This window comes from Scleropages formosus, chromosome 1 (assembly GCF_900964775.1).
Source record: "Scleropages formosus chromosome 1, fSclFor1.1, whole genome shotgun sequence".
Lineage (NCBI taxonomy): Eukaryota > Metazoa > Chordata > Actinopteri > Osteoglossiformes > Osteoglossidae > Scleropages > Scleropages formosus.
In genome coordinates this window covers 25040591-25060845 of record NC_041806.1, presented here as the reverse complement: position 1 = coordinate 25060845, position 20255 = coordinate 25040591, and the positions used below count along the sequence as shown (strand labels likewise).

The window sequence follows — 20255 nt, the reverse complement described above, 5'->3', positions numbered from 1 at the left end:
ACCGAGGGAGGCATATGCAGCTCAAGCGAAATGTCCTGAAATCGCCAGCTCTTGAGGTACACCCTCATCCGGCGGCACTAACAGGGGGCTTTCAGAGTCCACCGAAACACACCCGGTGTCAGTACACCTGCTTGGGAGCCACAGGGCTGCAACCTCAGAACGTCGGTCTGTGCTCAGCACTCACATCAACACCTCATACACATGAAAAATTTTGAGAAATATACTGAGAAAAATGCACTCCTTGGCTCAAAAAGAACTGCTTGAAGAGAGGGAGCGATCAGGGTTAGAGTTCAGCTGAGATCAGGTGCAGTGGCATCTCAAAGACGAACGTGTGTGACCTTTTACTTTCGACGTAAGGAGAAGAACTATAGCAGCAGTAAAAATCCAGAGGTTATAGCGTTAATGCAAGTTTGTGTTGCATACATTATAAGGGCTTAAGCCGTGAGCCCGGTAATTTACTGCACACCGATAACCCAGAAAGCGACGGGATTCCAGAGCAGCTATCGGTTATGCAGTGTGAGATTCTCCTTTTATTTCACAGGGCTGCAGCTGGACACTCTCACTCCTGTGTCTGCAAAGGACTACGTTAGTGCCTAAGGTTTAACAGAACCTCTGAGGCAAAGACGTTTTCTGCTCTCGTCTCAAGCTGCGAGTGCCGGGTTGTGTCAGGCCAGCCGCCGCCCCCCTCTCCTCCTCGTGCTGCCTCCATTGAAGCAGAGCCGTCATGAGATACACATCCCCCGGTGAGGTTCTGGCTGGAGGACTAGGCTCTGTCTTAGTCAGACGTAGACCAGGCGGGTGCCTGCAGCGGCACACAGCCACGACACACAACCACAACCAAGCGAATAGCAGAGGAAACACGGACACTCGTAGCACATTGTACTTTGTGGCGTTTAAGCATCCACCACGACTGCAGACACTGGTACAACTTTTTTTTTTTTTTTTTTTGCAAAAATTTTCAAATGAGTCATCGCAAAGTCATAGTCAAAGGATTCCGTTTTGCTAATACCAAAGTTTTTCCAGTACAAATGTTGTCTCTCACAACATATGCACTGGCAGTAGACTCATCTCAAAGAGGCACCTATTGATGACCAGCTGAGACTCTTAATATTTCATTTATCCACCAGAATGATGCAATTTTTTCTGTCACTACATCCATTGACAGGAGCCAGGTGACAGAACTCAGATGTGAACCATCGCATCAGCTCTAGGGCTCAGGCTGTTTTACATTTATGTTTACATTTATTTACTCAGCAGACGCTTTTCTCCAAAGCAACTTCCAATGAACTCTACGTAGTGTCATCAACCCGCACACCTTATTCACCAAGGTGACTTACACTGCTAGATACAATACACTACTTACACTGGACCACTCATCCATAAATCAGTGGAACACACTCTCTCTGTCACTGACACACTAGGGAGGAACCTGAATAGCATGTCTTTGGAGTGTGGGAGGAAACCAGAGCACCCAGAGGAAACCCATGCAGACACGGGGAGAACATGCACACTGTTTTGGGTATATTCGTGTTTTCTCTACATACAGGTGCTCATGATCTAACAATATCTATTGATCACTAACATCCAAACTAAAGCTTAAACAAGTCCCAGAGTTCAATGCGTGGGGAAATTCAAAATCAGCACAGTATTACGTCACTCCTAGACAGGAATGTACAGTATTTCTGGGTGGTGTCTCAACGCCACATAGCACCACCTGGATTATGGATAACAGGATGACATCACTGGCATTTGCTTTGGTGCTATAGTAACAGGGCCACTTCAGCGGTGTACAGTATGTCCCTTTCCCTCTACCCTGCTGGGATAGATCCGGGAGGGCTTTTTGAACACTGTTAGAAATAACGAATAAAGGTGACTTTGTGTCTTCTTGCTACATCCCGTCGTTAAATCCATTGAGATTTGTAACTGAACAATAATGAAGTCCTCCCATACACACACTAGTATATCTCATCCTCTCTCATTTACTGAGCGCACATGTTTGTGCTTATGCTGAATAAAGGTTGAGAAATTGATTAGATTTCAAGTTGCACACATCCAGCTCTGAGAGGGAAATCTCAGCATTCCAGTGAAATGCCATATCACTACCTCTGACACAGACCATGTTTTAAAGCCAACAGCCACTCCATTTCTAGTGGGAGGAGCTGCTCCCTGCCTCTGACACCCATTGTGTTTATTTATTCAATCATCGGTTTAAGTGCTCTACGCATGTGAATAGTCCTTAGCAGACAGGTTTACAGTGTTTTACACACACACACACACCATCTGAAACCACTTGCTCCACATGGGGTTGCAGGGAGCCAGAGCCTAACCTGGCAACACAGGGCATAAGGCTGAAGGGGACACACCAAGGACAGGATGCTAGTCCATTGCAAGGCACCCCAAGTGGGACTTGAACCCCAGACCCACTGGAGAACAGGACTCGGTCCAATGCACCGCACCACCGTGCCACCACAACCCCCTGATGTTTTATGGTTCTTATTAATTATCTGTATGTGGCATGAAAAATTCTATTTAAATCAAGTTGCAGTTGCATTGCAAGTGATTTTTCTTAACCACCCAGTTTTACCTCTGCTATCTGGAGCTAATCGTGCATTTAGGAAGACCGTTTAAAATGCAGAGAGCGCCTTGTTGTTACTCATCAAGGCCTTTGAGTGTGGCGTAAGTGAGGTAACGCGCCACTCTAAGGGTGGGGTACTCCCTCTGCTCGGATCCAAGGCTGTAAGTGACATTCACTGGTTCCAGGGAGAGATCAAGTTACAGAAGCACTCTGGGAATTCCAGTTGAGGGGCGAGCCCTTTCCCACACTGGTCCCTTTGTGTTCTTCTAGCAGGTGGGACAGCTGGGCAGAGAGGGGCGACTACAGCCTGCCGTCCTGCAGCCAGCCTTCGTGAACAGCCGAGGGTCGCAAAGTGTCACAAACATCAGCACTGCTCCTCAGATGGAGCTCAGTTCATTGTCATCTCTCGGAAACAAGTGAACCCCTTTTGTCTCGCTCGTGTTTCCGAAATCTTGTAGCTTCGGCGAGCGACCCCAAAGTAGATATTTCATCAAAATCGTTTTCCTTCGCTCACCTGCCAGGGTGATGCTGAAGTACGAAAGTAGCGCTGAACAAAGTGCAGAGTTGACTAGTCCTGCATTCGGACTGTGGGGCTGAGTAATGCAGAAGAAGGCATTTCTTTTCATAGAGTGTGGACTTGAGGAATGCTGAGGAATGAAGTGCTTCAGAGAGTGCTGTGGATTCCTGCAGCTCTCCACAGTAACAGCTGCTCCCATGTGACGACACAGCACATTCAAGGTCCCCTGTCCAAGTTGGACATTTAAATTTTAAAGAGCCCATGAAGACAGCTGTCGGGATCCCTTCTGCTGTCTCTTCTTTGCTGCTTGTCTTCACATTTCTCCCTTGCCTTCTGAACTGAGAGCTTCTTTCCCAGAGACTTGCTACAAAAAGCATTCCATAGACAACCTTTGATTTTCAGGATGGGTACCTTCATTGCTAAGATGCTGCTGCCCACCATCAGCAGTCTGGTATTCCTGCCCACCGCTAGTGTGGCCGCCAAAAGAGGTTTCCATATGGAAGCAATGGTCTACTTTTTCACCATGTTTTTCACAGCGGTAAGAGTCTTGCCACTACCATCTTATTTATCTTATATTTGTCTTATACGATTGATGTGTGTAGGGGGGTTAATGCATGATTAATTGTGTGAAGTATGGTTAATTTATGTGTGCAGGTGTGAAAACACATGAGCACAAGTCTCCTGTTGCATTTTATGCTTATGTGCGATTGCGTGGTGCATCGCCAACGTACTCAAAATTGCATCCAAGTTTATCTCACCTCTGCTAGTTCACAGTTTTCTCCGAACCCTTGGCGCAATATTGTACGTGTTGTATGCTTTGTATTGTAAGTCGAAGCAAGTGCACAAGTCGAAATGCTAAAATCCTGTTTGACACCAGATCTACCATGCATGCGATGGCCCAGGATTGTCCATCCTGTGTTTCATGAAGTACGAGATTCTGGAGTACTTCAGTGTCTACGGCACCGCTATCTCGATGTGGGTCACCCTCTTAGGTAAGGTCGACCTTTTCAGAAGGGCATTCGATATGGAGACTTTAGGTTTAGCCACTTCTTTTCCTGGGGCGTTGCCGGGTACCTGTTGTTGTCCAGCATTTTGACTGATTAACGTGAAGTTACTTGATTTACAGCCTCACATGCAGTTAGACGAAGAGTGAGTGCGTCGATGAGGAGATGCAGAGACTGAGTCCAGACCTTATGCTGTATATCCACAGCTCTAGGAGACTTTGACGAGCCCAAGCGATCCTCATTGACCATGTTCGGTGTTTTGACCGCTGCTGTGAGGATCTACCAGGACCGCTGGGGATATGGAATCTACTCAGGACCCATTGGGACCGCCATCCTGATGATTACTGTAAAATGGGTCAGTGTTAGCCAGTGTCTAGGCACACAAACCTTCAGTGTCATACCGAACGAAAATCACAGGTTCATGGAATTTCTCTGACTTGGGTGTGTCTCTCTGTGTGCTTTAATATGCTTTTACTCCTCCTGATGTTTCCTCTATTTTGGCAGCTGCAGAAGATGAAGGAGAAGAAGGGGCTATACCCGGAGAAAAGTGTCTACACGCAGCAGGTGGGCCCAGGCTGCTGTTTCGGTGCCCTTGCTTTGATGCTGCGCTTCTACTTTGAGGTAATGAGCCCCTCTGCTGTCTCTCCATGGTTCTTCTCATTTGCTCTTCTCCTCAGGAGATCCTCACGTTTTCAGAACGGAGGTTTCGGGTCGAGTTTTTCCGAGTAACATCCCTACATTTGTTCTATTCTGGAAAATGATCTCCTGTGAATGTAAAGGATGATGAGTGTGATGATGATGATGATGATGATGATGATGGCTGAGCACACACTGTACGTAAAAGGGGGGTGTCCATGTGCTTTCCTGCAGGAGTGGGACTATGCCTACGTCCACAGCTTCTACCACCTTTCTCTGGCTGTGTCATTTGTGCTCTTGCTGCCTAAGGCCAACCGACTGGGAGGAACGGGTCGCAATGCAGCCAAACTCAACTGCTACACCCTTTGTTGCTGTGTATGAAGACCTTTTTTTTTATTGACGCCAAACTGTAGAGGCCCATAGCGTGATGGTGCTTCCTCCCTGCGGAAACACAGTTAATGTGGCATGCAAACATTACTATTTGAATTTACACACACGAGCACCAGACATGGCAGTTCACGCACTTCCTTGGCACACCAGCCATGCATGCTAACCCACACTCACTCTTGTCTGATGTCAGGCTCCCAACCCCGCGACTAAGGACAAGGTCCGGACCTTCTGGAAGTGCCCCACCAAGCGGCCGTGGATGCGTGCCTGCAACCCTATACTTCCACTGCACCGACCCCCAGCACCTGCCAAATTACAAGGATAACAGAGAGGGAGTTTCATACAGCTGGATGTCAAAAGGCAGCTGAAAAAGATCCTACGCACACCTTTTTGGCTGCAGATCTAACATACACAAATGTTCTTCCAAACTGTGGCCCTGGGTTGGGGTCACAAGAAATCACACATACAAAACCTTTAAAGACCGGGGGACTCCTGAGATGCTCAGAGTGAGACAGACAATTTACTACGTGCAAACCCAGCGATCACCAGGGATTTACCTGGGCGTTGCCCACATGCAGCTGTGGCAAGAAGAACAACAACTAGGTACTGAAGGGAAAGGGGAGAAGAAATCTTCTATGAGGGTTATACATTGAGACGGGCCAGCCACCGACTGGAACATTTAAGAGCGGAGAAGGCAAGCAGACGTTTTATCTCTCCAAGTTGAATAAATTGTGCTTTAAATGCCCCTTGGGGAAGAATCTCTGGGCGCTGTTCTTCTAGAGACAGGAACCACGTAGTTAACCAGCGGTCTAAAAATGTCAAGACTGTAAAAGTGCATTTTACCCATACGTTTCACTATACACACTGCAAAATGCCAAATATATTTTAGAAGGTGTCTCACGCTTATTTGTGCAGTTGAACTGGTTCCAGTCGCTTAGCTGTAAAGTGAGAACCCAATGATGGTCTTGAAGCAGCAGGTAGACAGCGCCACGTTCCCATGAAAAAAGCGTACAGGCTTCAGCTGCGCTCGCCTTCATTTCTAATTTGCCTTTTCTCATTAGTGCCATCCCTTTGACCGTATAACTTTCAGGGTTTTTTTTATCCTTTTTTGCATTGATATGCACACGCACACACACACACACACACACACACTCTGACTGAAACTGCTTGTCTCAAGTGGGGTTGCGGTGAGCCAGAGCCTAACCAGGCAACACAGGGTACAGGCCAGGAGAGGGAGGGGACACACCCAGGATGGGATGCCAGTCCGTTACAAGGCACCCCAAGCGGGACTCGAACCCCAGACCCACCAGAGAGCGGGCACAGGCCAAACCCCCTCAATGATATGCAAAAAAATGTATATTTGTGTATTTATTTTCTGGACTTGGGTGTATTTAATATGACTCGTGTTGTACATTTTAACTGTGTTACAGCTTCAGAATAAAATATTTTGCCTACCCCTCTTCTGCTCGTGATTTTACTCCAAGAGACGACGCTGGTTGGCGCGAGAGTTCTGCGTCTTTGTGAGTCCTGCACAACTTCGCGCTGCGCTAGGAAACGTGCCGAGACCTCCCATCTCGCACGCCGCACACGGGCAACGAATCCAGCTCCTCGACCCGATTACGTTACTTTACTGCAGGTCGCCGGCGAAAACGTTTTGGGGATTAAACGTCGAAAAAGCCAGAGCGCATTCCCTAAGAAATTGAATAGGATTCTGTGCCGAGAGAAGACTTGTTTCTGCCTCCATGAAACACTTGCTAAAAGCTACAAACATGTGCTGCGTGTCTTAGACACAACAGTCTCCAGCCAATTGTGAAGAAAGCTTCGGTCCACAAAGGGCTTTTTGACTGGGGTCCAGGCCCTGAGCTCCTGTGCCTAGAGAAAGGTGTTTTTGTCTAGGGGAGAGTCTGGCTGCCCGTGCCTCTCTCCTGGCTGCTTTTCCCATTCTCGGCAGGACGGAAACCTGAGACTTTTATTACGGCTGGTGTGAAGTGCTTTTCGGCTCCTTCGCTCTTCGCCGTCTGTCCCAGACCGTTGCGCTCAAGGCCGAGCCCTGCACACGTACGCAGACGGCACCCTAGACGTCCACACACACACACACACAAATGGTGACTCACACGCTCCTTAGGGCGCGCACTCAATCATGCACACACAGCTATTGATTCTGAGGAAGCCTACAACGGGAAAGAGTGGTCAGAGCACGGGTCCTGACTGCGACCGAGGGTTCGAACGCGGCCACGTGTCGCAGCAGGAACCTGCAGCGCGAGTCGACGCGGTGCCTCGGTGTGTCGGGCGTACTGTTCACAAAGGATTCTCCCAGCTGTCCAAGGGCTTCGTCCATGGTAACAAGGAGTCGTCCGCTGCCCTCTCCCAGCATGTTCTTTGACAGCCCAGGGGGGAATCAAGCCGCTGAAAGATGAAGTTCAAGAGACACATAACATTTGTGGCACGTGGGTGGTGACCACCACAGCCATTTAGGGAAGGGAAACCTTTGGTGCCACAGCTACCAGCTGTCCAGTGGACAGGGTACATAGTGCAGACCTTGTCAGCTGTTACCGCAACAGCTGTGGAACACAAAGGCGTTTCTGTCTGAACCTGGAGCCTCCAACCCCACCCCCCACCCCCCAGCCGCCACCTTTCTTCTCTCATGCTGTGCCATTTCACCTGAATGCCCCAAATATGGTTCTCGTGATATAATTAGGTACACAACACTTGCAAATAGATCTAGATAAGTTAAGGTCTTCACTTATGAGATCTTGGCGCCAGTTTTCTTTGAGTTTTACACATTCGTTGCAGGTTGCATGTTTCATTATGCAGCTGTGGTTAAACAGTGTTTTTGTGCTAAGCTGTATTTGAATATTTTATGTGCGGGACATATACAGTCCGGCTTAAACGCATTGCTCCAGAAACCCCTTGCAGGCACGCCTATGGGGCCTACATAAATGTCACAGAATAAGCATTTGATTTATCCATTTATAAACATATATTGGAAAATAAAACATATTTTGGAAAGAATACTGAAAATGTATTTGCTAAAAATATAAAAATCTTTTGCAGAGTAAAGTCGTATAATAAAATGTTGGATGCTTGCCTTTCACTACTAGTAGAGCAGAGTACTGCTGCTACTGTCTTGGGCAGGCAGATTTTACTGTACTGTACTGTAGTTGTAATTCTGTAGCGCCACCATCTGGATAGAAATGACTAAAATGATATTGTATTTAATAATACCTGGAAAAAAGACAAATGTGTTTTTGAAAATGCAGGGATGCATAAGGGCAGTAGGTGGTGCTGTGGTTAAAGATTTATCCTGACATTTGCTGCACTCAGTCCTTAATTTTCATGGTTCTTATCATGAAAACTATATACAACCTGCTTTAGGGAAAAATATTTTAAAAATAGGTTCTGCATTTGTTTTTTTACCTTGTTTATACTAAACAAGGAAATAGTTTATTGAAATAAATTGGTGATCTCACAGTTTAACTTCTTACCACAAACAATTTCAGAATTTAGATTTTGTCAAATCCTAGTATAAAAACTGAAGTACGGTACAGTTAGTATATGTGTATGCAACACAAGTAAAAACATTTGAATCACACTTCCTGTTTTTCCAGTTTTAGCTGGATTTAAAAAAACAACACTGACGCATATCAAGGCAGGGGGAAAAACTTTGCTTTTCTTTTCAGTAGAATTTTACCATAATGTTCCCTTGCAAAATTCAAATATGTTATTGTTGCTGTTTAATTTCAGTCCCTGAAATGCTTGACTGCAATTAAGATAAAATCCAAAGTAATGGTAAATAAAATGATACGCCCTAGCACAACACTGAGGGTGCAGTGCCACCATCCTCTAGCATTTGCAATAATCTGTAAACTTTTCGTTCACTATCCTTGCTAGAGCTCATATTTACATTTTTTTTCTCAGGAAACTAAATAATGCCCAGTCTCCTATAAAGTTTGGAAAAATTCACTGCTTTTTAAAACTAACATTGTAGACCTTTCCAGACTTTCAAAATTATAACATCCAAAACAACTTACTCATATCTTACTGGTGCACTGAGCTTATGTTAAAAGGGAGTGGGAACAACACCTTTCAAGACCCCTATTTTGGGTCCAAAACCTAGATAATTTAAACTGTATTTACATTTCACATTTATCCATTTGGTGATGTACGACTCAGAAAAAGCGGGGTAGCTAGGAGTACAGTGGTTAATGCTGTTGCCTTTGAACTCAAAGGCTTTAGGTTTGAATCCCATCTTCAGCTGTAGTATCCTTGTGCAAGGCACGTATCTTAAAAAGGGAGGGGGGGTGTGGTGGTGCAGTGGGTTTGACCGGGTCCTACTCTCCGGGGGGTCTGGGGTTCGAGTCCCGCTTGGGGTGCCTTGTGATGGACTGGTGTCCCATCCTGGGTGTGTCCCCTCTCTCCTCCAGCCTCATGCCCTGTGTTGCTGGGTTAGGCTTTGGCTCCCTGTGACTCTGCACGGGACAAGCAGTTTCAGAAATTGTGTCTTAAAAAGTGTAGAAAGAAGTTACTGGGCTCTGTGAATGGGGAGAACAACTTTAGGTTGCTCAACATTGTAAATTGCTTTGAACAAAAGTGCCAGCAGAATGAATAAAATATAAACAAAAGTGTCCTTGGGGGGATGGGCCTGCAGGAACCTCAGCCTGTGGCAGGACAAAGGTAATCATGAAAAGTACATTCTATTTATTCCTACAAAATAAAAAAGTCATATGAAAAGTACATTGTATTTACTCCTACAAAATAACGCCCAAGGCAAAGTAAGCTATGACCGCAGTTTACAAGCGCTGCGAATCACGCGGCAAGCGTAAGGAACGGAAAGCGCATTCGTCATTGGCTGCCACGGACGCATGCGCAGTCATACCGTGTTCCCTGGTGTCCGCGTTCATTGGAGTCGCGAGCGGATCAGCTGCGGAGAGGCGGAGAAACGGACGGCGCTCGCGGTTTGTCCGGCTCCGTTCGCAGTGAAAGGAGTCGCCACGACGAGAACATGTTAGATTCCCATTTAGCTCCTGGATGGGACACACATTTCACCGCCGGTGGCCAACAAGAGGACGTATTTTCTTAGATGTGTCAGCGAGATAGGTTTATTAAAATATTCATGTTGGATGTGTCGTGTGATGGAAAGAGAAGTCGTACCCGTACTTTGGCTAGGCTAGTCTGTTAGCATTACTTTTTCGAAAGTGATACGAAGTGAAATTATGTTATTGCTTTTAGTCAGTGTGTGCGTAACGACACTAGACTAGTTAATTATTATTCATTATTGTGCATAATTTCCTCTCAGGCGGGTCAGCTTGCAGCCTCAGAACTGAGAGAGAAGCTGCAAAAACGTGAAGTCGAAGGTGCCGGACCCCACGGTTCGTTTGGCTCGCGCTGCCGTTTTCCGTGTTGTTGTTGCTGCCGTTGTTTTCCGTGAAATAAAAAAAAAAAAAAAAAAAAAAAAAAAGTGCGAATGGAGACCAGACAGGAGTCGAGACCACTGCTGCAAACAGAGGAGCTTGGAGGAGCTGCAGGACACAAGTCGGAACAGGACGCCTACCTGGAGTGAGTACTGTAGTGTTACACGACACACTGACACTGTCACGCACTGTAATGCACTGTAACACACTGTCATACCCTGTCATACCTTGTCACGCACTGTCACTGTGTCACCCAAGCTCATGGCACATCACCGTTTAACCATACATTGAAAGACCTCAGTGTCTTTCGCTCGGGACGCTGCCCAGTGAGTGACTCGGGGGCGTTCATCTGGGCACATCTGGCTGTTGTCGCGTTTAGCACTTAATATTGAAAAGATTCCATGAACTTGCCGCAATAGGACGATTGTGGAGGATCTGGATTTCTTTGTCCGCTTTGCCAGTGTCTTCCCATCCACTCTTATGTTCATAATACCTCTTTGGTGTTTATTGCAGCCTAACCAGTTATTTAGTTAAAGAAGTGATGGATATCTGAGCCCGGCTTGTATTATATTACATTTCATAGGTCATTTTGTGCTTGTTTCCCCAGCAGGCCTGATAAAATGTATTCTGCCTTTGTGCATATTTTGTTTTTCTCAGTGTGTTATAGTAAATTTTTAACTACTTAACATTTTGTTGGTGTCAAAGTGTGCACTTGACATAACATATTTCTCTCTGAAAGTAATCCTGCAACTTCGTATTGGTATTTTTTTCCAAAACAGAAAATGGTAGTTCAAAAAAATCAAATGTCTAGTTTTACTTTAGGAATTTGTTTTGACTTGTTTCCTGGACAGTTGCAGTTCATTTAGGTTTCATTTAGTAGGTTATCTGTTCAAACAGACTGCTGAGATTCATTATCCACTTTTATATGTTCCTTTGTGTCTCAGCAAGGTCCAAAATAAGAAGCTGTACTTAGCCACCTTCGCAGCAGTGCTGGGTCCCCTGAGCTTTGGGTTTGTCCTAGGCTACAGCTCCCCGGCCATCCCCAACCTGAGCAAAATCAGTGATCTACGTCTTCGACTGGACCCCACAGAGGCCTCCTGGTTTGGGGTGCGTTTTTACCTTTTCCAAAGTAAGAAAGATGAATTTTTAGGTGTCGGTAAATGGATTAATACCGCTCTATCTCTTGCAGTCTGTGGTGACGGTGGGTGCAGCCCTTGGTGGTGTACTGGGTGGCTGGGTTGTGGACAGAATTGGACGTAAGCTGAGTCTCATGCTCTGCTCCATGCCCTTCATCTTTGGTTTCACCATCATCATTGCTGCCCAGAACATTTGGATGCTGTACCTTGGTAGAGTGCTGACTGGACTGGCCAGTGGTGTGACCTCACTCGCAGCACCTGTACGTACAGTCCTGTTGAAGATCATAGAAAAATATCATACAGGGAATTGTCTGGAATAAAAATGTACTACTTTATACAGAATAATTTTGAAGTTCTGGTGTCAGTTTAAAACTTTTGAGAGTTCTTGTTTTTCGTTATTAAATTGAACCTATGTCTGCCTTAGCTTCCACACACGTATGTTTTGTCATATATCTGTAGGTAACCCTCCAGATGTTAGGTGTGACCAGAATGCTGTAACTAGCTCCAGTGATCCAAGATTACTTCTGTTTATTTCCACAGAATCTGCTCTGTGGCATTTACACCTGAGATGGTTAAAGGATTTTTCGACCAATCAAAACATTTAGCAACAAAAGGAATCCTTTCTCAAACTTTTACTTTTGAACTATACTTTTGATTTCCAAACCTTTAAAATGTCTTTATTTGGGGAACTAAAAAAATGACTAATTTTATTCACTTGTAGCAAATCCGGTGATTGATACGCTGTTTATTTAGGTGCCCTGGTCCCTTCTGTCTTGTCTTCACATTACAGCTGTATATCTCAGAGACATCCCATCAGCGCATTCGAGGAACCTTGGGCTCCTGTGTACAGCTGATGGTGGTGCTGGGAATCATGGGTGCTTACATAGCAGGTATGAAATTATATCATTTGGATCTGTATGGGGTATTTAGTTTTAAAAAAAAAAAAAAAAAAAAATATTTCAAAGCACAAGTAGCTGTTTTTTGGGGGCGCGGTGGTGCAGTGGGTTGAACCGGGTCCTGTTCTCCAGTGGGTCTGGGGTTCAAGTCCCACTTGGGGCGCCTTGCGCCGGACTGGCGTCCCATCCTGGGTGTGTCCCCTCTCCCTCCAGCTTTATACCCTGTGTTGCCAGGTTAGGCTCTGGCTCCTCGTGACCCCGTATGGGACAACCGATTCAGATTTTGTGTGTGTGTGTGTGTGTGTGTGTGTGTGTGTGTGTGAGAGAGAGAGAGAAAGTAACTGTTTTGTCTCCTGACCACTATCTTGGCTACAATGTGTGTGTATATATAGAGCAGGAACTGTGTTCTTGGTACCATGTAATGATGATTGAAGGTGCGAAAGGGTGCCAAGATATTAGTATTTGAAATGTATAATATCACCCAAAGAAAATTTGTTCCAATTAATGCCTGAAAAAGAGTTGTTGCTGTCATTAGCAATACATTTCCAAGTTTAGTCTTTTTCTGAGTTGATATAAATGTGCAGAACAGGGTCACCTTCTTTGGAGGAAGGAATGGAGAGTCCATGTCCCAGTGTTGCTGTCCTCTGCGTGTCAGTGCCGCAGATGATCGTTCCCTTCTCCTCTTACAGAACTCTTTGTTATCTGAACAAAGCCCGCTCACAAACACTACTTAATTCACATAATCTTGTTGTAAATAAGAAATCAAATTTACATTGCTCCGTTAGGACTCTTTAACTCCTTTGACTGTAATAAGTTTTAGAAGGATTTGTTTCTGGAATTGGGTTGTCAGCTGAGGAATGTGTTTTGGAACACAGTTTAATTGTACTGAACAGTTTCCTTCTCTGTTCACCACCCCTGCCTCTTCTTGGCCCAGGTCTGGTGCTGGACTGGCGTTGGTTAGCAGTGACCTGCTCAGTCCCACCTACAGCCATGTTGCTCTTCATGTGCTTCATGCCAGAAACGCCACGGTTCCTGCTGTCACAGGGTAAACGGCGGGAGGCTGAAGAGGCACTACGCTTCCTTAGGGGCCCAGAGGCTCCGGCAGAGTGGGAGTGCGCCCAGATAGAGGGCGCGTCCTTGGAGCAGGTGAGAGGATGCCAAACCACAGTTTGATATTCCTCATGTCACAGGTGAAGACGCTACGTTTACGTTTATTCATTTAGCTCATGCTCTTCTCCAAAGCAACTTGCAGTGTTATGGTTACAATTATTTAACCACTTGAAGAGCACATGACACTCCTCTCTATGCTTTCAGTCACTGACAGATGCTGAATACATTTGTTATGCATAAGAGCGATGACTTCTCCTCTGATTTATTTATGGTTGTTGATCTCTGATTTATCTAAGGAAGCATTTTTTTTAAAATATTTGTTGTTCTCGGTATCTGTTTTCAATGAGGATTTGTCCAGCAAGGTGCATAATGCATACTGTTGCTTTCACATGCAAAACAAGGGTGTTGATTGACCTTTAACGACAACTCAACCAGTATGAGAGTCAGGTGACTTTCTTGCTGTTGGTATGAGCCCTGCAACGGAGGTGTAAATCAAAGATATTGAAAAAAATTCTTGGAGAACTTGATATGTGCTCTTAAGCTATCCAGGTCATGTGTTTGTCAGAGCTTGTGCGCAAGAAACAGGATAATTCAATCAACTGGAAGTCACAAGCATCTGCTGAATTTTTAAGCACCAAGGAGCAGGTTCTGGACATGGACCTTTTAACTTAACATGTGCAGTAATGTCATGTGATGCATTTCATGTATGTTTAAACATTTGTGTACAGGAAATGTGTTGGAGATTAAATCTGTTTGAATGTGCATAGGAGGTTGAGCGAGTTCCATTGCGCTGTTTTGGCAGGACAGTCACTTCCAGCTGTCAGACCTCCGAGACCCTGGAATCTACAAGCCTCTTGCAGTGGGCATTCTGATGATGCTCTTCCAGCAGTTCACTGGCATCAATGCCATAATGTTCTATGCTGAGACCATCTTTGAGGTTGCTCATTTTAAGGTATGAGGTTGCTAATCATTTTAGTACTGTATATCATTTCTGTTAGTTGCTTGTTTTTGCTATAATACTCAAGAATTTTGCACTCATGAAGTATTCAAACTAGCGTAGTGGCTGTAACGAGAGCATTGATTGTTTGCCAAATGAGGACTTTTTTTTGGAAAAATAAAAGTTGATTGTTTTTAGGGGGCGTGGTGGCGCAGTGGGTTGGACCGGGTCCTGCTCTCTAGTGGGTCTGGGGTTCGAGTCCTGCTTGGGGTGCCTTGTGATGGACTGGCGTCCCGTCCTGGGTGTGTCCCCTCCCCCTCCGGCCTTACGCCCTGTGTTGCCGGGTAGGCTCCGGTTCCCCGTGACCTCGTATGGGACAAGCGGTTCTAAAAATGTGTGTTTTTAAACTTAAAGTATGATCTAAAATCTTTTGACAAGTTTCGTATTGCTCGTTTGGCTTCCTCTTTAAACTCTATGTATACTTGACTGTGCTCTACAAGTCTGCTGATGGAGGTTTAAACTAGTCTCTCTCTGTGTTATGTTTGTATTTGTAAAGCTGAGGGTCCTGTACAAGTGCATGAGCTGTGAAAGCAAACAGGCATTCCTTTTTGCAGCTCTTTGTGGACCAGCTTAGTGGCTCTGAGTCACCATAGAGCCAACCTAAATTGATTTAAGCATTGTGATATGGCACTCTCGCTGCGAACTCTCTGACCTCGGTGCATCATACGGAACATTTGTGGCTGGGAAACTGGTAAATTGATGTGAGAAAGGGAAAAGTAGGGTTTTTTTTTTCTTTTTTTTTTTTTTTACTGCTTTTATGGTAAGGCATGTTTCTGCCACAGCAATGTTGGGTAAAGAAGGGGATGAGTTTGATTTTATTAAAAATGAAAAGATATCAAGTCTTGAAAATGAATTCCTCTCTCAAGGAATTGCATTCATACAACTATCAAGACATAGGCAAGGTCAGTTATCAATTACAAGTTTTAAGGATCCTATAGAAGTTAAAGAATAGAATTCTTATTACCTTCAGATGTTGCAATGGTTAGGGGAGCCCCTCATGGTTTAGACTTTGTACAGGTTTATGTTCGAGCAGTTGGTGAAAATGTTTGACAATATAACAGTGTTAAATTGTCATTCTTTACTCCAAGGGGGATTTTTTTTGTAAATAAAGGAAGCAGAGCTCTATGTCATGAATGGGTCTGAATCATCTAAAACGGTCCCAAAAATGTCTCCCATTCTTTAGAATGGCGATGTCGCATCGGTGATAGTGGCAGCATTCCAGGTGATCTTCACAGCTCTGGCAGCGGTGATTATGGACCGAGCCGGAAGGAAAGTCCTGCTTGTGGTGTCAGGTGCCTGTCCCGTGACAAACAATTCAGAGACCACCCAGACATTGCAGCAGTTATAATAGCTCCACTAATCTGTCCTGAATTCCTGGAGGTTCGCATGTATGCAACTCACTTTTTCCCTGACCCAATTAGTTAATCTTCTTTACTAGTTATATTTCTTCATGAAAATGTCACATTTAAAAATGCTACTCCTTAAAAGTTGCTGGACATACATTTGCAAGGAAGGGCTTAGATGAATTGTTGACAAAAAAAACTCTGTACTCTTTCAGGAACAAAGAATTTTGGACCACTTAACATATGTGCTATTTTTAATGTAAAACCAGCACCTGTTTTTGTCACTGGTTACTTTTGTGACTGTTATGAATTCAGTTCCATGTCCTCCTCTCTGCTGCCCAGGAGTTGCCATGGCAGTCAGTACAGCAGTGTTTGGTGTGTACTTCAGGCTGAGCAGCCCAACCCCCACCAACTCTTCTGGCCTTGAGTTTGGGTCCCTGGAACCAGCACTGAAGGACACCCAGTTGGACTTGTCATGGCTTGCTTTGGCTTGCATGGGCCTCTTCATTGCCGGTAGGGCAAAGTCAGATATATTAATATCTCAATATTTTACACCATATATACCTTAGATGTTGTAACTGCCCTCACACTTCTTGACTGCACTTTTACTGCTTGGAACAGAAAAGTGCTGTCATTGCTCTTCATTTTTTTAGGTATTTTTGAGCTATTGGAAATGTGTTTGTCAGTTAGTTATATATGACTGGAGTTTGCATGTTCTCCCCGTGTCTGCGTGGGTTTCCTCTGGGTGCTCCGGTTTCCTCCCACAGTCCAAAGACATGCTGTTCAGGTTCCCCTGTAGTGTGTAAGTGACACATTGAGAGTGCGTTCCACTGATGTACGGATGAGTGACCGATTGTAAGTAGCATATCTAGCAGTGTCAGTCACCTTGGTGAATAAGGTGTGTGGGCCATAACACTACGTAGTATTCATTGTAAGTTGCTTTGGAGAAAAGCATCTGCTAAGTGAATAAATGTAAATATGATTCATCTGATATGATCAGAGATACTATGTTGATATCAGTGTGATGCTCTTGAAGAGTCAGACATCTGTCACCTTTTTATTTTTTATATATATATATATATATATATATATATATATATATATATATATATATATATAAATAAATAAAAATATCCTTTCACAACCGTAGCACTTAATACTTTTCTCCTTCCCATCAGGCTTTGCTGTGGGCTGGGGCCCTACTCCTTGGCTGGTGATGTCAGAGATTTTTCCCACGCCTGTGCGGGGGTTGGCCAGTGCTGTCTGTGTTCTGACTAACTGGAGCACAGCTTTCCTTGTCACCAAGACATTTCAGGATCTCATGGTGAGGAGTGGATCATGTTACAAACAGTAGTGTTGTTGCTTTTGATTTATTTTCTACTTTCCAAGTCATAAGTTGTGTAAACTAAGGGGTGTAAATTTGCATATGAAAAAAATCTGAACTATAGATTCAATAATCGCTGTGAAATTTAAGATCTTTGTACATTTGTTTACATAGATTTAGATAAATGTACTAAATTTATGAAAATGTGTTTTTCGCGACGACTACTATTATAGAGTAGATTACCAACCTATATGATTCTTCTTCTTATGCCTTGCAGTGATTACAGTTGCAAAATGACCCACACATGGGTGTAATGTGTAAAATCAAACGTACAAAAATCAACATCTAAGACTCTGACTGTTACCCTCGAGTGCTGTATATTGGAAAGTCTGTGAGTGTTGGAAGTCCTTGTAAGATGCTAAATGTTGAATATTTTGTCTTGCAGAACCTTCTGAGCAGCGCTGGGACGTTTTGGCTGTTTTCAGTACTCTGTGCCCTCAACATAGTTTTCACTGTCTTCTGTGTCCCAGAGACCAAAGGCAAAACCCTGGAGCAGATCCAGGCTCATTTCAAAGGGACAGGATAGATTCCTTCTCTTCCACATAGCCTAATTCAGAACAAAAGAGACCTCATTCCCACCTTGGAACAATAGGTTTTTTACCAAGGTTGTTCTATCATTCTTACTGGTACTTGTGTTTAATTTTGTGGTTTTCCCACTTGCAGCCATCTTCAGTTGCAGTTCCATAGGTATAATGGGAATTCTTTGGCCTTTCTGGCCTGTCTGCTGGCCACTGTCTGCTGACCTCATGTCAGTGTCGGACCTCTCTAGAATTTATTTCAGTGGGCTTATGCATCCTTGAAATGGGCTTAAGTCCTAGGTTCCTGAACTCTGGATCCATTGGTTTTGCCTCAAATATTGTAGGTCATCAGAACACCTCAGAATTGTCGAGGGTCTGAAAATAATACAAGTGCCTTGTGAGACAGGTGGGTGTGTTCCTATGAAGCCAGACCAGCACTCCTCGGTGGTGGGGGGACCAGAGATTTTTTTTGACATTGATGATCCTCAAATGATTGTCTGCAGTAGAAACAGTTTTTGGGGCAATATTTACGCAGTTTGAATTATACTGTAATCCCACACAACAAAATAAATTTGACGTTTGTGTGTTCTTTGAACAGCATTTTCATGCTTATGATCTGTCTTAATGTGTAGGTGTGGTTATAGGGGATATACATTATATACAGTGTCTAAAATATATTCACCTCCTTAGATGTTTTCGCGTTTTTTACTGTATGGAGCTATTTCACCGAGAGTTTCTGCTCAAACACAAAGTACTCTCTAATGTCCAAGTTGGGGGGGTGGGGGTCCTAGATATTTTATAAAATTACTTAAAAAAACTGGAAATGCAGTTTCCTTAACCAAGTAGTTGCTCTGACCCCGGTGTTCTGTAATTTCTAGATTCAATTAAATTTATTTGGGAGTCTTGACCTCAATAGGGTTCAAGAAACCAGTGCCTTGATGTGGAGATGTGTGGCCTCTCTGTGTGTCACACACACCAGTGATGCACAGCTGATATCAGCTCCACCACCTATCCACAGAGCACAGGTACACTTCAGCAGGGAGCTGATGTCTTCATGTGCAAGATACCTACATGGCAGAACAGTGAGAGGTGAGCTGGCCATGCGTGGAGATACCTGCCAAAAAACACGGCTTTACGTTCCACACTTTCGAATTAAAATTGAATCTGTGCATTGTACCATATAAAACCCCTAAGTGTGTAATCCCTAAGATTTAGAGTGTTAACAGAAGACAGGGCGATCAGAGACCCACTTCCACAAAACCAACTGGACCTGCGTTACTGTTCCTTACCGTAGCGCCTGCGCATAGCTGCGTTCTCTTTCCAGGGTTCCTGGTTGTGGTCTGAAGTGTGTGAATAAAACTCCAATGGCAGGATGTCATCATCCCAATACCAGCCCCAAGGGAGTACATCTTGCTCCTGTGTTCTTTAGGGTTCAGCCACAGCATGGAGTAAAAATGACTACATGCAAGAAACTAAATAAATATTGAACTTCAAAATCAGTTTTTCAAGATCTAAGAGCAGATAATGCAGTGTTTCAACTGGATTAAAGTTTCTTCCGCTGAAATTTTTGGTATAGGTTCAAAAGAAATCAGGTGCTTATGGTCAGTGTCATCGCCAAAAGTCTAAGGTACAGGTTTTGTTTGTGTTTGATTAGTTATTTGCCAGGTAAAACTCTACAGCACACAGTGCTAGTTTTTTTTTTTTTTTTGTAAAGATTATTTGAAGAGGTCAAATGCGTAAATGTCAATATTTTTAAAACCTGTTGTTTCTCAGCAGGTCCCAGCTGTACCTGTGAGTGCTTTTGCATGTCCTCACTGTGTTACTTTATACCTTGTTTACGCGAACATCCACGATGCTTACAAGGCTACACCTCGCCCCTACCTCGAGCACTTCGTGTAGTCTTGCGTACTGTTCTCTGTTGCACCATGGTCCCGGAGAAATGACACTTCGTTCCGCTGTATACTAGCTATATAGAGGAACGACAGTAAAAACCCACTTGTCAATGTGGCCCTCCTCTTGGTGCTGCTACTAGCACATTCCTAAGAGATGCTGTACAGGTGACCTAAATGCTGTACTTCTCTTCAGTGTGTCGGTACGGATATGTGTAAGTGCACATTACTGTTTCCCGAGACGACTCCAGATTGATGCAGCTCTGCTCACCTAAGGTGAAGAGCTGCATGCAAAGAAGCGATGGGATTGCAGGTTTGAATCCCACCCTCCAGCTATAGTACCCTTGAGCAAGATACGTACTTTTAAATTGCTCCAGTAAAACTACCCTGCTGCATAGGTAAATAATTGTAGGTCACTTGGGAGAAAGGTGTCATCTAAATGAATACATGTA

At 44.4% G+C, this 20255-nt stretch overlaps 2 protein-coding genes across 5 annotated transcripts; both read left to right on the top strand.

Annotated features, from left to right (window-relative positions):
- The first annotated feature begins 3495 nt into the window (after positions 1-3495).
- mymk (myomaker, myoblast fusion factor) lies at positions 3496-5113 on the top strand. The gene is made up of 5 exons (XM_018746478.2): positions 3496-3630; positions 3970-4084; positions 4303-4451; positions 4601-4717; positions 4967-5113. Exons 1-5 carry the CDS (start codon positions 3496-3498, stop codon positions 5111-5113), a joined length of 663 nt encoding a protein of 220 aa, XP_018601994.1.
- Positions 5114-10041: 4928 nt separating this feature from the next.
- On the top strand, positions 10042-18509 carry slc2a8 (solute carrier family 2 member 8). Of its 4 annotated transcripts, none has more exons than XM_018746467.2 (11): positions 10042-10203; positions 10416-10675; positions 11475-11637; positions 11720-11926; positions 12457-12556; positions 13497-13708; positions 14475-14624; positions 15853-15961; positions 16355-16525; positions 17191-17336; positions 17782-18509. In XM_018746467.2, exons 2-11 carry the CDS (start codon positions 10584-10586, stop codon positions 17920-17922), a joined length of 1491 nt encoding a protein of 496 aa, XP_018601983.1. In that variant the 5' UTR covers positions 10042-10203; positions 10416-10583; the 3' UTR covers positions 17923-18509. The 4 variants fall into 4 exon arrangements, with proteins under 4 accessions (XP_018601983.1, XP_018601984.1, XP_018601985.1 ...); XM_018746468.2 differs by having other exon boundaries at positions 10042-10675; positions 11720-11731; positions 11855-11926; XM_018746469.2 differs by lacking the exons at positions 10042-10203; positions 10416-10675; positions 11720-11926 and having other exon boundaries at positions 11604-11659.
- The last annotated feature ends 1746 nt before the right edge of the window (positions 18510-20255 follow it).

Excerpts from the sequence above, each read along its gene's own strand:
- mymk (XM_018746478.2), top strand. The coding sequence starts at position 3,496 with ATGGGTACCTTCATTGCTAAGATGCTGCTGCCCACCATCAGCAGTCTG. Across the intron at positions 4,085-4,302 it reads GATGTGGGTCACCCTCTTAG|CTCTAGGAGACTTTGACGAG; the intron begins GTAAGGTCGACC and ends GTATATCCACAG. Across the intron at positions 4,452-4,600 it reads TGATGATTACTGTAAAATGG|CTGCAGAAGATGAAGGAGAA; the intron begins GTCAGTGTTAGC and ends CTATTTTGGCAG.
- slc2a8 (XM_018746467.2), top strand. The coding sequence starts at position 10,584 with ATGGAGACCAGACAGGAGTCGAGACCACTGCTGCAAACAGAGGAGCTT. Across the intron at positions 14,625-15,852 it reads TTGAGGTTGCTCATTTTAAG|AATGGCGATGTCGCATCGGT; the intron begins GTATGAGGTTGC and ends CCCATTCTTTAG. Across the intron at positions 15,962-16,354 it reads AGTCCTGCTTGTGGTGTCAG|GAGTTGCCATGGCAGTCAGT; the intron begins GTGCCTGTCCCG and ends TCTGCTGCCCAG.